Source organism: Vicugna pacos, chromosome 3 (assembly GCF_048564905.1).
Source record: "Vicugna pacos chromosome 3, VicPac4, whole genome shotgun sequence".
Classification (NCBI taxonomy): Eukaryota; Metazoa; Chordata; class Mammalia; order Artiodactyla; family Camelidae; genus Vicugna; species Vicugna pacos.
The window spans coordinates 94,849,306-94,865,169 of NC_132989.1; the positions used below are offsets into that span (position 1 = coordinate 94,849,306).

Below are 15,864 nucleotides of genomic sequence, written 5' to 3' on the forward strand. Positions count from 1 at the left end.
TAATCTCTGGGGTTTTTGTTTGTTTGTTTTCTCTTACTTTTAGATCCTATTGTTCAAATTGCAATCGATAATTCAAGAAATATTTTGTATACAAGATCTGAGAAAGGAGTAATACAGGTAAGTATTAATATTACATCACCATTTAAGAGGGGAAGAACATCTCTGTTTTTAAGAAAGATTTAGTCACTCTTAGAATTTTCCTATGAACTGTTTTGTTTTTTAAAAGAATCCCAAACCACTTCTTAGAGTCCCCTTTTATGAAACTACAGATCTCTGGGTGTTTCCATACCTGTGTAAACTACTAAAATTAAAGGATCCCTGAAAAGGAAAAGTTAAGTTAATAACTATTTATTTGAAAGGTTATTTTATAAAATGTATATAGTTTGTAATCATGTTTAAGTAGGTGTAATTTTTTCATTCACAGGTGTATGATTTGGGCCATGATGGACAGGGAATGAATAGAGTTGCCTCAGTATCCCAGAATTCTATTGTCTCTGCTGCTGGAAACATTGCTAGGTAATATGTAATGTATTGTCAGACATTTCACTGCGGCCATAGTTAATTATTTACATGCAGTATACTAAAATTATTCCCTTCTCAGAATCTCTCTACAAGGTAAAGGATGTTGAGGGAGATGACAGCGTAGGTCATGCTTGAAATAGTTGCCAGAGATACTTCCTTTTATTTTAGTCTTATGTTTGATGGTTTGAAACATAAGGCAGGATGTTTTATGGTGTAAAGTACAGCTTGACATATGTTTTCCCCTGGAGCTTTAAATTATGCCTTAAGTGGTCTGTACTGGCATATAGATATTGTAAGTAGGAAACCACAAGTCTCAAAATTTTCCCCATTCCACCCATTTAACATCATTGATCTAGTAATTGACACATTCCCATTTGGGGGTGCGAAATTTCACAGTTGTATTATCCTCACTGTATTCTTGAGGAGAGTGAAACTGAGGGGTGTTATGATTTGCCTGAGATGAAACTCCTAAATAAGTACTGGGACCCAACCTAGAAGCCAAGTCTTTGGATAAATACACTGCTATTGCATGTGCCACAACTGATTTAGCTACAGAAATTCTCTTCGCGTGACAGAGACCTTAGATTTACAGCTTCTGTTGTCTGTGTGCCTGGGTCACTGCTACAGTCAGATAGTCTCGTGAAAAGTCAGCATGTTTTCTTTGCTCTTCAACAACGAACTATAGAAATGATCCCTGAAAGTGTTGTCTTTGCTTTTCAGTGACAAAAAATTCTCAAAGCGGACAATTGAAAGAGTTTATTTTTTCTTCTCTCAACTTTTTTTTGGGGAAATTGTTTCAAATCCACAGAAAAATGAAAAGAGCATGATAAAGACTGATATACCCTTTATCTAAATTCACCAGTTGTTAGAATTTTGCCTTATTTGCTCAATCTTATGACCTGTTTGAAAGTAAGTTGTAGACATCGTGACTTTCACCCTTAAATCCTGCAGCTTCCGTCTCCTCAGTTCTTACATACAATACCACTACCACACCTAAAAAATGTTCATAATTTTATAGTGTTATCATAATTGTATAGTCCATATTAAAATTACTCAATAGTCTCCCAAGCCTTTTATAAGTGTTTTTCTTTACATTTTTCTCCAGATCAGTCAGAGCTTATGAGCTGCACTGGTCTTTAGTCCCTTTAATCTAAAACAGACTTCTTCCTTCCTTTTCTTTTTCAAATATTTACATATGGGAGAGGGGACAAGATAGTTATTTATAGAATATCCCAATTTCTGAATGTGTCTTTTTTTCCTGATGTGTAGATTCAGGGTAGTATTGTTTTTAGCCAATACTGCATAGATGATGTGAACTTTTACAGCATTACATCGGAAGGCACATAATACAAGTTTTCCTATAATGAACACTTGATTGAGATGATATTCACTAGATCTCCATTATGAATGCTCACCCCCCTTTATTTTATTATATTTTTATTGAGGTATAGTTGATTTACAGTGTTGTTTCCCCCTTTTTAATTACTGGTAATCTTTACAGTGATATTTTGATGCTCTAAAACACCTTGTTCCCTGTTAACTACTCAGTGAATCCAGCCTTCTTTCATGGTCTTTAAAAAAAAGGGGGTTCCTTTTAACAATAATAATGTAAATGACACACATTCGAGGGGTTTTGCCAGTTCTTGCTGCTGTTATATTACTTTCCTAAGAAGTTAGTCTTAAACTATTTTAGCATATTTAAACATGTAAAAAATGCTAGTGGAATATATTCCTTATAATTTAGTAGACACATTTAAAAAATAAATTTTAGTTTTTCTTTCTTCTAGGACCATAGATCGTTCTGTTTTTAAACCAATTGTTCAAATAGCAGTGATTGAAAACTCCGAATCACTGGACTGTCAGTTATTGGCTGTCACACATGCAGGTACGTTATTGTGTTTATACATGTGCTATTACTATGGTAACTTGATAATCTTCAGGCTTGGAAATTTATGATTAGAAGTATGTTTTTACTTCTGTATCAGTTATAAAACCATATTAATAATGCATAAAGTTAGGGATTTTAAAAATCAGAAGATTTGTCTGGCTATGCCTCCTCATTTTATAGATGTGAAAGCAAGCCTGAAAGATAACATTTAGTGACAGAGCTTGAATTAGAATGCAGGTTCCCTTGTCTCACAGTTGTAGGTTCTTTCTACTGAAATGTGTTGATTTACCTGTCAACTCCAAGTGACGTCTTAGGAATCACTTCAGCTGGTAGTACACATAGTGATTTAAGATCAGTCAGGAAAGTGATATATGGTGATATATGGCATTAACTATGATTCTTTGTGGAATTGCTTCAATAACAGATGTACCTCCCATCTTTTAGTTCCTATGAATAATGGATGATTTTACCTTATCCCCAGGTGTAAGGCTGTATTTCAGCACTTGTCCGTTCAGACAGCCATTAGCACGACCTAATACATTGACACTGGTCCACATCCGCTTACCTCCTGGATTCTCAGCATCTTCAACAGTGGAAAAGCCTTCAAAAGTACATAAAGCTCTTTATAGTAAAGGTAAATTCTGAAATACTATCAGATTTAATATTAAACTCTTAAAATTATTAAAATTAGAATGCATTTTGAGGCATTTGAAAATAAGGAAGGGGGAGGGTATGGCTTAGTGGTAGAGTAAGTGCTTAGCATGCATGAGGTCCTGGGTTCAATCCCCAGTACCTCAGTTACAATAAAAACAAATAATTAAATAAACCTAATTACCTCCCCTCCCTAAAAAAAAAAAAAAAAAAAAAAGGTGATTTAGATCTATGTAGTCACTTATTCTCCCATATAGTATAATAAAAGAAAATAATGAGATTTCCAGTGCAATTCAGAATGTTTTGGTTTTTTATCCAGAAACTCCTTTTACACATTAACTTATATATCATAAATTTTCATGGGTATGTATATAAAAACTATACTTTCTGAATTTTTTCAGAATTTTCTCTTACTAGCCTTGTATATGAACTCACTGCCCAAAATCAGTGTTACATCCACTGTAACAGACTCTGGACTTTTGTTCCTTCAGGATAATTAGAAAAACCTGAATGACTTTTCTCCTACCCTGCCTGCTGTGTCAGTGTCTTTATGGATGTGAAATGTTTTGCATGCAACAATATGAAATCTTGATGACAAACTCTTGGACTCATAATTAAGTTTAAAAAATGAAATTTTCGTTAGACATCAAAGCTATAAAAATCTGTTCCCCAATATGAGAAAGCATTGGTGAAACGTTTGTTTTGATTTCCTTGTTCTAAAGCCTTTTCTCTGTTTATTCTACTGTGTCTTCTAATATTTTATTTTTCAACATGCAAATGATGCTTTCCTTTATAAATGGAATTGTTTTCAAATGCATTTGAAATGTTTTCATCATGCACCTTCACAGCACTTTAAATAACAGCTTTAATTGAAATATAATTTACGTATTATAAAATTTAGCCTTTTATACTAAAGTATACAATCCATTGGTGTTTAATGATGGTTGTACAACTCTTAATCAACTATTGTCTAACTCCAGAGCATTTTCATTACCCCAGAAAGAAACCATGCACCCATTAGCGGTCATTCCCTATTTCCCCCTTCTTCCAGCCTTGAGAAATCACTAGTCTACTTTCTGTCTCTATGGAATTGTCTGCTCTGGACATTTCATTTAAATGCAGTTGGACAATATAAGACTGGCTTCTTTTACTTAGCACAGTGCTTTCAAGGGTTAGCCACAGTGTAACAGGTTTATTTCTTTTTATTGCTGAATAATATTTTCATTTTGTGAATGTGCCACATTGTATTTATCATTTGGTGGGCATGTGGGTTGTTTGTATTTTTTGGCTATTATGAATAATGTTGTGAACATTCGTGTACAGGTTTTTGTGTTTTCATTTCTTTTGGCTATATACCTAGGGATGGAATTGCTGGATCATGTGGTAACTCTGTGCTTAACCTTTGAAGAATTGCGAGACTTTCCCGAAGTGACTCTACTATTTTACAGTTCTCACCAGTAGTGTATCAAAGTTGCATTTTCATTTCATTCTTCCCAACACTTGTTTTCTGTCTTAATACTATGCCCACCCTAGTGGGTGTGAAATGGTATCTGATTGTGACTTTGATTTGCATTTGCCTGAAAGCTACTGTTGTTGAGTATCTTTTCTTATGCTTACTTGTCATTGTACATCTTCTTTGGAGAAGTAACTATTCAGATCCTTAACCCTTTTTGGAATCAAATTATTTGTCTTTTTTATTATTGATTTGTAAGGGTTGTTTGTATATTCTAGGCACAGTCTTTTTTATTGGGTATATGATTTGCAAATATTTTCTGCCATTCAGTAGGTTATCTTTTCACTTTCACAAAAATTAGTTTCTATGAAGTCCAATTTATTTTTAATTCTGTTGTTATAATTTGGGTTCATTTCTAAGAAGCCATTCCCTAACCCAAGGTCACAAAGATTTACTTCTGTGTTTTCCCCTGTGAGTTTCGTAGTTTTCACTCTTAGATTTAGGTCTCTGATCCATTTTGAGTTCATTTTTCTACATCATGTGAAAGTATGTCTGACTTTATTTATTTACTTACTTGTGATTATCCAGTTGTCGCACCACCATTTATTGAAAAGACTTACTCTTTCCCTATTATCTTAGTACCTTTGTCTCAGATGAGTTGCCCATAAATACATGGGTTCTGGACTCTCAGTTCTATTCCACTGGTCTATATGTCCGTCTTTATGCCAGTAACCCAGAATATTTATTACTGTTGCTTTGTCATAAGTTTTGAAATTCCAACTTCAGTCTTTTTCCTTTTTCAAGATTGTTTTGACTGTTCTGGATCTCTTTAATTTTTGTATGAATTTTAGGTCAGCTTGTCAATTTCTGCAAAAAAGGGCAGGTGGGATTTTGATAGTTGAAAATGTAGATCAATTTGAGGAGTATTTCCATCTTAACAATATTAAGTATTCAAATCCATGAAAATGGGATATCTGTTATACCTCCTTTAGTTTCTTACAGTAACATGTGAGAAACTGTACAAGTTTTTCACTTTCCTTAAATATATTTCTAAGTATTATTTTTGATGTTATTGTAAATAGAATTAAGTTTTAAAGCTAGAAATCTGTTGAGGAAAAGTACTATGGTTTCAGTTATGTGTATGATGCAATCAATTTTAAGTTTTTCCAAAAGACTTCCATATGCTAAATTTTAAGAAACACTTTTTGCCGCTTTGCTTGATATAAACTATTCTCAATTTCTTACAAGCTAGTTATATAATTTAATAATTAATCATTGTCCCATCACCTATAGCCATCTGATGGACTCAAGATTCATATCACTAAAGTCAATATAAAGGGAGTAAATTAGTGGGAGGAGCTGGAATTGAGTACAGGAGAGTATATTTTAAAATCAGACTGTAATATTAGCTAGTATTGCTTAGGTAATATTTTAGAGTACATTTATCTCTGCCATTCCACTAGTAACTTTATCATTTTTATTCATGCTGTGTTTGAATTAACCAGTACATGAACTCTATTAGACTGAATATTAGATACGATTGATTGTAAGTCACATTTTTTTATGTATTAAATTCTTTTTAATATAATAATTAACCTGATAAACACATTGATTAGAAATATATCCTAACTTTATAAATGTTAAAATGTTAAAAAAAAATTGTGTTTACCTGAAAGAAATACAGTATAAGTTCCAGAACACTTAATGATTCTGTCCTGCTAATAATTATATGTTCTTTTAGGGGATTTATTTTTGTTTATTTTACAACTTGTTTATAAAGATCAATGCCATTTACTTATGTATCCATATTAATGTTACTAATATGATTGTTAAAGATGTGTATTATGTGACATCATATAACTAGATTTTGCGTATTAAACTTAGGTATTCTACTGATGGCAGCCTCAGAAAATGAAGATAATGACATCTTATGGTGTGTCAATCATGATACATTTCCTTTCCAGAAACCAATGATGGAAACCCAGGTAAATTATCCTGAAGGATTATAAACAAAAATGTTAATATAATTTTAAGTGAAGAATAAAAGTGTAAGAAACTTTAATCTTCTGATTTATTACTGTTTGCTTCTAATAATCTTACATGGTTAGAAGCCATACTGAAAAGTATATTGTTAATTCTTTGTTTTTCCTCTGTGAGTTTAGAAGTCATTATAGTATTCATTTAAAAAATCTTTAAAGAAAACATTGGAATCCTTTTAGAATGTTTTTCATACCCTAGAGAGGGGGTTGTTTTATCCAATTTGATCAACAGCCTCTGGGGCAGGCAGCATGAGCTATACTAGGGCCTCGAGGAGGACAGATGGGAGTGGAGTAAGGGACATCAAGGGGAGTATGTAGGGATGACCTCTTCTCAGCTCCTCCTGGACTGGAGGCCTCTCCTGGCCGGATCCCACACCTAAGCCACCCCTCCCAGCTCCCAGTCCCCAGGGTACCAATGTATATTGCTTGGGCATTAGATTGTATTAGAGAATTATTAATGTTCTTAAATGTTACAGTAGTATCAGGGTTGTATAAGAGAACATCCTTATTTTAGGAGATGCATGCAGAAGTATTTAGTGGTGAAGTATGATATCCATAATGTTCAAATGGTTCAATAAAAGAAAAAATACATATAGAAAGAGCGAAGAAAGCAAATATGGCAAAATGCTGTCAATTGTTGAATCTAGATATTGGGCATATGGACATTTACTGTACTTTCAGTATTTTTTGGATGCTTGAAATTTTTCATAATAAAATGTTTTAATTTTAGACACTTTTTTTCTGAGAGTATATTAGCTTAGAAGACAAATACGACTTTAGAAGGGAACAAAAACTACATGTCAGCTGTTTAAGCACTGAACGTACCAATATAGATCAGTATATCCTGGGAAGATGGTAGAAGGTATATAATTGGCTGTTGAAAGAGTTGTAATTTTAGTAAACACTGTTTATAGAAAATTTTGCCTTTGCCTTCTAGAATGAAAAATTATTTACTATCATAGAAGATGACTGATTAAAAGAATAGGTATTAGAAAATTAAATACAGACTTTTGAGAATATTCATGCTGAAGTATTACTAATCTATTAAATCCTACATTTATTTAGAGATTATATTTTTTAGAAGATTTTGCTTTATGTAACTTTAATAATATGTATAAAAGTTTTATTTCTTCTACATAGATGACTACTCGTGTCGATGGTCATTCCTGGGCTCTTTCTGCAATAGATGACTTGAAAGTAGATAAGATAATCACACCCTTAAACAAGGATCATATTCCAATAACAGACTCACCAGTTGTTGTACAGCAGCACATGTTGCCTCCAAAGAAGTTTGTTCTCCTCTCAGCACAGGTATGTACATATTCTGTTAAGATGGAGACAAAAAGAAGAGAAGCAGTATTTAATGTTTTTGTCAAAGTATCCTGCAATAGTTGCTTAATAGAGTCATTTAGGTGCTTACTGATGTTTAGTCTTAAAATATTCTTCAGGAATCGTTTGTAAACATCAAAAATGCAACAAAAAGAACTTGCTCTTTATAATGTGTTACACTTTTCTAAAGTAGCATTTCTGTCTCCATGTTTCAGCAGCATAAAATGAATAAGCTATATTTATTTCTTATAGGATAGTCCTCTCGTTTTAAAAAAAAACTTTTTTTAATATTTATTTTTTGAGTAGTAATGCATTGACAAAAGTCAAAAGGTAAACAGGAGTACACACAATAAAACCTCCCTTCTGGTTCGGATCCCTTCCCTACAGACACCCATGGCATCTGTATCTTGCCAAAGTTATGTTGTGGATATACAAACAACACAAATATATCTATAAACAGATGATAGCATATTATATGCACCGTTTTATACCTTGCTTTTAATGTTTCAAAGATACATTTTAGGCATCTTTCCATGTTAGTATATAAAGAACTTTCTCATTCTATTTTACATTTGAAAGGCATTCCTATATATGGATGTATCATTTTTAACTAGGCCCCTATTAACAGATAATCTTTTGCTGTCAAAATAATGCTACAACCTCGTTCATGCCTATATCATTTTTTATGTGTGTGAGTAAAGCTATACAATTTTATCTGCTGGGTCAAAGAGTATGTGCATTTCTCAGTTTGATAGATGTTGTCAGTTTCCCTTTCTTTATACACACATTCACTATCGGTGAATGTTGAGTGCTTGTTTCCTTACATCCTGTACAATATGCTGTCTTATTAAGGGTGAGGTTGACTTTCTTTTCTAGTGTTCATTTTTCTGTAAATTATCTGTTCCTCTTCTGTACCTGCTTTTCTATTGTCTTTTATTTATAAAATCTCTTTATATATCAAGGAAACTAACTTTGTGATTTAATCTCAAATATTTTTCCTGGTTTGTCATTTGATTTTGTTTATTGAGATTTTTTTTCTCCATGCAGATAAGTTTATAAGTAGTTGAAATATTCAGTTAGTATTTGGGATTTCTGTTAAAGTTAAAAAAAAAACAAACAAACAAACAAAAACAATCCTTCCTCCCTGTGAGGTTCATTATAAAATAAGTAAAATAATAATGATAGTTTCTTTCAGTACCCTTATAGTTTTCTTTTGTCCTTTAAGTATTTGATCTATTCAGAATTTATCCTGGTATAGATATGAGTATGATCCAGTTTTATTTTTTCCAGAGAGGACATACTTGTGCCAACATGACTAATGGATAATCTAACTTTGATCTTCTGGTTTGAGGGGCAACTTTTATCATATATTAAATTCTACTTGAGCGTATGTCAGAACTTTCTGTTCTATTCTGCTTATCTGACTCTTTACTCATGTGCTATTACCATGCATAAGATAAAGGTTTATAATATGTTTTGTGTCTAACAGAGCCAGCACCCTTTTGCTTTCCTTTTTATGGGGTAAGGGCACTGTTTTGTTTTGTTTTGTTTTTTTAATTAAGTTTCCTGTTTGGATCTATAGATCTAGTATAGGTTGGAAGTTGAAATGTAGGTGATCTTTTTCACCAGTTTACTTTGTACTTTTGAAGTTATTTTTTGTTTCATTGATTTTATTGAGTTAGTACGGTCAGTTGCTACTGGCCATCTTGGTAAATCTATTACTCATTTTCTTTCTTTTTTAACTCCTTAGGGAAGTCTTATGTTTCACAAACTTAGACCTGTAGATCAACTGAGGCATCTACTTGTGAGTAACGTGGGTGGAGATGGAGAAGAGATTGAAAGATTCTTTAAATTACATCAGGTAATTATCTGTACTTTTTTTGTTTCACGTGGTAATGTTTTACACAGTGGGAATGATAGCCACATTTTATGTAAGTTAGAACCAAAATACTGTCATTAATACCAGTCTTCCTGTCTTTGCCTTAATCACTATATGAGTGCTGATATTTAGGAGTGAGATTAATATGCTATAAAGTTTATGATAAATGCTCAGATTTTTTGTTCTGTTGATAAATTCTTATCATTAAAGCATACCAGTAAGAGTGGGACGTTCAAATTATGACAAATATAATATTACTAATAAAACATTTATAGACATAACTTTTTAATTAAAACCCTTTTTGTCACACTTAATGACATGAGGAAAAAACTTGAGGCACTAGTAATGGGATGTTAGTATTTTAAAGCCATAATTAGAAATGGTGAGGTAAAACTGGGATTGCTTAGTTTAAAAACAAGAATATCAGATCAAAGTTAAATATACACACTCTGGATTCATACCAGCAGCTCCACTATCAGAGCAGATTACTTGAATTCTCTGGGCTTCCATTTCCTCATATGTAAAATAGGCACTAAATTATAGTATCTGGCATGAGGATTAATATGTGCTAAACTGTTAAAATAGTGCCTGGCATATGTCAACGTACTTAATAAATGTTAACTATTATTATTTCCTAAAAGGTTAAAACACCATGAGAAAAAAATTGGGAAATAAACCAGAAACTAAAATAGAATCTAGATAAAAAGAAAGCATCCTTTAATAATAATGCTTGTGATAAACTTTAAAACCAATAGTTTTTACTTTTCCTTTTTCATACCAGCTGATTTCATTCATTCAACAAATATTTATCAAGGACCTGCTCTGTGCCAGGCACATATTTAAACACGGGATAGAGAAGTAAACAAAACTTCTTTTGAAATGTTGATGTTTAACATAAGGGAAGATGCTCTTTTTTTAATAGGAAGACCAGGCTTGTGCAACTTGCCTTATTCTTGCTTGTTCCACTGCTGCCTGTGACAGAGAAGTATCTGCTTGGGCTACTCGGGCTTTCTTCAGGTATTTGACACTTTTCTATTGTTCTTGGCCACTTCTTAATGGTTGCATTGGCCAGTGTGATTGTTTAAGTGAGTGCACAACAGTTGAGTAAAGTTAATGAAATTTATTTGCAAAAAGATGAAATCTGGAAAGATGACAATAGTACTGGGAGTAGCTGGGTTAGCATAATTTATGCATTGTTACCCTTTGTCTGGATTCTGTCCTGCAACTTCTGTCTAGTCTTCTTTCGACCTCAGTTACTGTCTCATCTATCTTTTCTACTTCCTCAAACACTATACCAGTTCTGCTTTTTGTGTATCATTTGCACGGAGAGATTCTAAATCATTTTAAGAAAACTTGATATCAGAGAGATTTTTATCTGGAAAATACTGAGCTAAGAATAAGAATTTAAAATGCAATTTTGTTTAAAAGAATTTTTAAGTAGTCTAACCATAATCTGGTGTGAAAATTACCCTATACTTAATGAGTATAGTGCCCTAACTATACTTACTTATTAAGTAAGTTCTATGCACTGCAGACCCTTTTTTAGAAATTGCCAGAGTCCCTTATCGTTCTTCTTGGTAGCAGTTTCAAGTCAACATTTACTAAAGAAGTATTTTATTATGTATCTACACAGTATTTCACAGTCAACTTAATGCATTAAAGTCTCCAATGTTTAAAGCATTTATTTTGAAGCTAAGCAGGACTTGGAACAACTTCAGCTCTTAAGATGGATAGTTTCATTGAATAAACTCAGCCCCTGTTGTTATAAAAATAGGTACGGTGGTGAAGCGCAGATGAGATTTCCAACCACTCTCCCCACTCCCAGTAATGTTGGTCCCATCCTGGGGTCTCCTGTCTACGCTAGTGAGTATGAAACATTGAATTGGAACTGTTTCTAATAGAGCTTGAATTTTATAAGCTCTGTAGCATATTTTAATGGATAAAATTTTTCTTTTTTTTTTATTTTACTGCTACTGTATTATTAGTGAACAATTCTATAGATGTCCGGCTCTTATTTAAAGTGATGATATATTAATATTGAATCCTTAATGTATACTAGGAAACAAAATACCAATAGTATTTACAGAACTCACTTCTTATTTATTCAAAAGGAAGGAGTTGAATGATTTAATGAAAAATTCCTACCTAAATGTTTTCCAAAGTGGGGATTGTTAGAAAGTTACTGAGAAATGAGATGAGTCCTTAATTCTTGAATGTATTATGGGTGGTGCCACTCTTCAGTCTTATGCATAGAAATAGTTTCTAATCTTGATCTGATTCAAAATATTGGGAGATAATTTTATAAATCTGTATATTCTTCTTTCCTTTTTAGGTTCTCCTGTTCCTAGTGGTAGTCCGTATCCAAATCCATCCTTTTTGGGAACACCATCTCAAGGTGCCTCTTCTGTTTTAGGTTGCTGCTACTTTTCTTTTTGAGGAGCTAACATTGTGAATTGTTATTCTTGATGCTTAGAGTGAAAAAGATTAACTTGACCTATTCCCCTAAAAATAATATAATTTAATAGAAGTGGCTTCCAAGCAAGTATTGGCATTTGATCACAAATACCTTTACTTGGGAACTCTTTAATAGTGTGCTTGGAAAGCCCCCTTTTCAGGTACCAGGATTTAATTACCAGTCTTGACCTGTATAATTAGTGCTATGTCACACCCAGTGTTAAGGTGCAATGATTGCAAGCTTTCTTACATCCTGCATTGCCTGCACTTGAAAGCCCATCCAGGAGTTCCCATCCGAGTCTCAGTCTCTTATCGAGGAAAGCCAAATTAAATAACTATTTACTCCAGTATTTTTGTGAATGTTCTCACCTATGGGTCTAGATTCTGTTGACTTGGGTTATTGAGACTTCTAAATGTTAAAGGTTAAATTTTGAGATTTGTTTTCCTTATGTGTGTACAAGGTGTTCATCCTCCTACCATATCAACCCCAGTGAGTGCTGTGGGAAACTTAGCAACTCAGGCCCCAGGTATCAGTTGTATGGCTGGACCAGAGATTGTGTACTCTGGAAAACACAATGGTATCTGCATTTATTTTTCTCGAATCATGGGGTAAGTTTTTCAAAGAATAATTAACTGTTGCTCACTGTATTCTGTTTTGTGTAACTGAACATTTTTAGCTTTAAATTTCTAACATCATTCATTGTTGTTAAATTTTACTTACAATTTTTAGCTCACTTGTCCATTAATATAATTGTTTTCTCTCATTCAGCCTTTTTATTATCTAATCATTAATATTTGTTACTGTGTTGTATATGTGTGTATACATATATACACCTTCAAAATGTATTTACATGTATTAATATATAGTGTAACATGTGTCTGCAAGTCTGTTAGGCAGTTCTGGTCTTAGCTAGGCTCACAGTGCAAATGAAACCAGCACTGAGGTTGAAGAGAGTTCTGGCACCCGTGGCTGGACTCACACGTGTTTAGAGTTATGTTTGCCTGCTGGTTTAGAATGGCCTCAGCTGGGACAGCTAGATCTCCACGTGGTCTCTCGTCCTCCAGCAGGCTAGCCAAGGATCATCCACGTCGTGGTGGCAAGGTTCTGTGGGAGTAGAAACTTGCAAAGCCTCCTGATACCTAGGCTCTAGATTGGCCTACTGTCATTTCCACCTCATTTACTTGGCAAGTGGACATCTCCAAGCCAGTCCAGATTCAAAAAGTGGGAAATGTTCCTCGTTATAAGAGAGGCATCAAAGTCAGTTGTAAAGGGCATTGGTGTAGGGAGGGATAAAGAATTACAGGTATTTTTGCATCTACCATCTACTTAATTATCATGTCTGGTGTATCTTTTTATTAGATTTGAGATGTATGCTTTCATTTGAATCGTTTGCTTAAAAATGTGAAACATTGCATAACCCATTTTATAAGCTTCCATATTTACAATTCATTACCCAGAGTCTCTATTTTTCTTTAGCAGTGTTTTGTTATGTGAAATAACTTAGATGTATCAGATCTGGAAATTTTCCTGCCTTTTGTTCTTTCAGATAACTTAGTAAATGAAATCATTGCTACCCTTTAAAAACTGAACAAACACATAAGAGGGAAGGTACAATATATTGTGATTGTTTTTATTGATCTAAGCACAATCATTAAAATATTTTTTTGTTCCAGAAACATCTGGGATGCTAGTTTAGTTGTGGAGAGAGTATTCAAGAGTGGCAGCAGAGAGATCACTGCAGTAAGTGTGTTGTATAATAGTATTCTGTTATCTGTACGTAACCATTTTATGTTATTAATGGGTAAGTAGATTGTTTCACGTTTCTTGATGTTATAAACAAGATGCAATGAGCATTCTTTTATATACATGTTTGTGTACTTGTCCAATGAATTGTCTACCTCCTGAGTTAAGTCTCAGCTGTGTCACTTACTAATTGATGAGTAAATTTCTTGACACTTCAGAGCCTGATATCTCAGTCAGCTGAGAATATATCTCCCTCATAAGGTTGTTATGAGGGCTGAATAGAGTCAGTCCTAATACTTAATATTGCTCAAAGTTACTATTTAATATTTTGCTCATATGCCCCAAAACTCCATGGTCTTGGCACTAATTTCCATGCATTGGCATACTTTCCAGAGTATGTTAACAAACATACAAATTTGTATTATCATAAGTTGAGGAAGTAAGATTTTTTTTTAATATGAAGTATGTAGGAAATTTATTTTAAGCTTTTTTGCTTTTTAACTGATATTCCTTTAAAGTTCACATTTAACATAGTATATGATTCCATTTATGTGAATTTCAAGAACAGATGAAATTAATTCTATAGTCTGTGATGTAAGGAAAGTGGTTGGTTCCCGAGGAGGTCAAATGACTAATGACTAGAAAGGGGCAATAGAGAACTTTCTTGGGTGTTGGAAATATTGTATATTGTGGTCTGGGTGGTGACTATATTAAAATATAAAAAGTTATCAAGGTATTCATTTAGGATTTGTGTATTGTAGTGTCTGTAAATTACACCTCAGTAAAACCAGAGCAGGAGAAGATGAATGTGGTTATCTAGCCCTTTATTCTGGTCACCAAGTGTTAATTGATATAAGAGATAACTTTTATTGTTTATGAAGATAGGGTACCTCAAAATTAAAACTTTATGTTCTGTTATTTTAAATGTACAGAGCATATGCTTTTTTATAGTTTTTTTTCAGAGTTTTTAATTTTTAAAATACTTCCTTCCTTTCAGATTGAAAGTAGTGTTCCCTCCCAGCTGCTGGAGTCAGTGCTACAAGAACTTAAAGGTTTGCAAGAATTTCTAGACAGAAACTCCCAATTTGCAGGAGGACCATTAGGAAATCCAAAGTAAGAATAAATAGGATTTATTTACTCTTTTTTTTTCTGAGATCTAATTCACGTATTATAAAATTTATTCTTTTAAAATGTTTCATGGTTTTTAGTATATTTATGAAGTTATACAGTCATCACCACTAATTCCAGAACATTTGCATCACACCAGAAAGAAACCCTGTACCCATTAGCAGTCACTCCCTGTCTTAATCCAAGCTGCAGTAACAAAAATACCATAGACTAAGTGAAGTGCTTAGACAACAAACATTTATTTTTCATAGTTCTGAAGGCTGGAAGTGAGATAGGGTGCCAGCATGGTCAAGTTCTGGTGAGAACCTTCATAATTTACAGACAGCTGATTTCTTTCTTTGTCCTTACATGGCAGGGACAAAACCAGACAGCAGGTTCTCCTGTTTCTTCTTATAAGTGTAGTAATCCCTTCATGGGGCTCCATGTTCATGACCTCACCTAAACCTAGTTATCTCCCAAAGGTCCCACCTGCAAATACCATCACTCTGCGGATGAGAGCATCACCATATGAATTTGGTAATGGGGCACAAACATTCAGTCCATAGCACTTCCCAGTTGCCCTTCCCCTAGTCCCTGGCAAACACTAATCTATTCTCTCTCTCCATGGACCTGCCGTATATTGGCTCTTTTATACAAATAGAAATATGCAATAGGTGGCCTTTTGTTTCTGGCTTCTTTCTCTTAGCATAATATTGTCAAGGTTCACATAATATAGTATGTATCAGTACTTTGATTTCATTTTTTGGTTCATCATTTGTTGCACAGTTGGGTTGTTCC

At 33.5% G+C, this 15,864-nt stretch overlaps 1 protein-coding gene across 6 annotated transcripts in view; it reads left to right on the forward strand.

The window, feature by feature from the left end:
• NUP155 (nucleoporin 155) overlaps positions 1-15,864 on the forward strand; it is a 52,289-nt gene that overhangs the window by 13,212 nt on the left and 23,213 nt on the right. For 4 of the 6 annotated variants that reach the window (XR_012071514.1, XM_072958765.1, XM_072958762.1 and 1 more), the window contains exons 8-20: positions 44-117; positions 425-516; positions 2,310-2,407; positions 2,892-3,044; positions 6,399-6,499; positions 7,694-7,864; positions 9,633-9,743; positions 10,684-10,778; positions 11,536-11,624; positions 12,094-12,174; positions 12,677-12,824; positions 13,890-13,956; positions 14,957-15,072. Coding sequence is in view for 5 of the 6 variants with exons in the window: in XM_072958765.1 (XP_072814866.1) it covers positions 44-117; positions 425-516; positions 2,310-2,407; positions 2,892-3,044; positions 6,399-6,499; positions 7,694-7,864; positions 9,633-9,743; positions 10,684-10,778; positions 11,536-11,624; positions 12,094-12,174; positions 12,677-12,824; positions 13,890-13,956; positions 14,957-15,072 (1,396 nt within the window). In the remaining variant the exon portion in view is untranslated. The remainder of the gene's footprint in view (positions 1-43; positions 118-424; positions 517-2,309; positions 2,408-2,891; positions 3,045-6,398; positions 6,500-7,693; positions 7,865-9,632; positions 9,744-10,683; positions 10,779-11,535; positions 11,625-12,093; positions 12,175-12,676; positions 12,825-13,889; positions 13,957-14,956; positions 15,073-15,864) is intronic. The other 2 variants (XM_072958764.1, XM_006207667.3) reach the window with 1 other exon arrangement.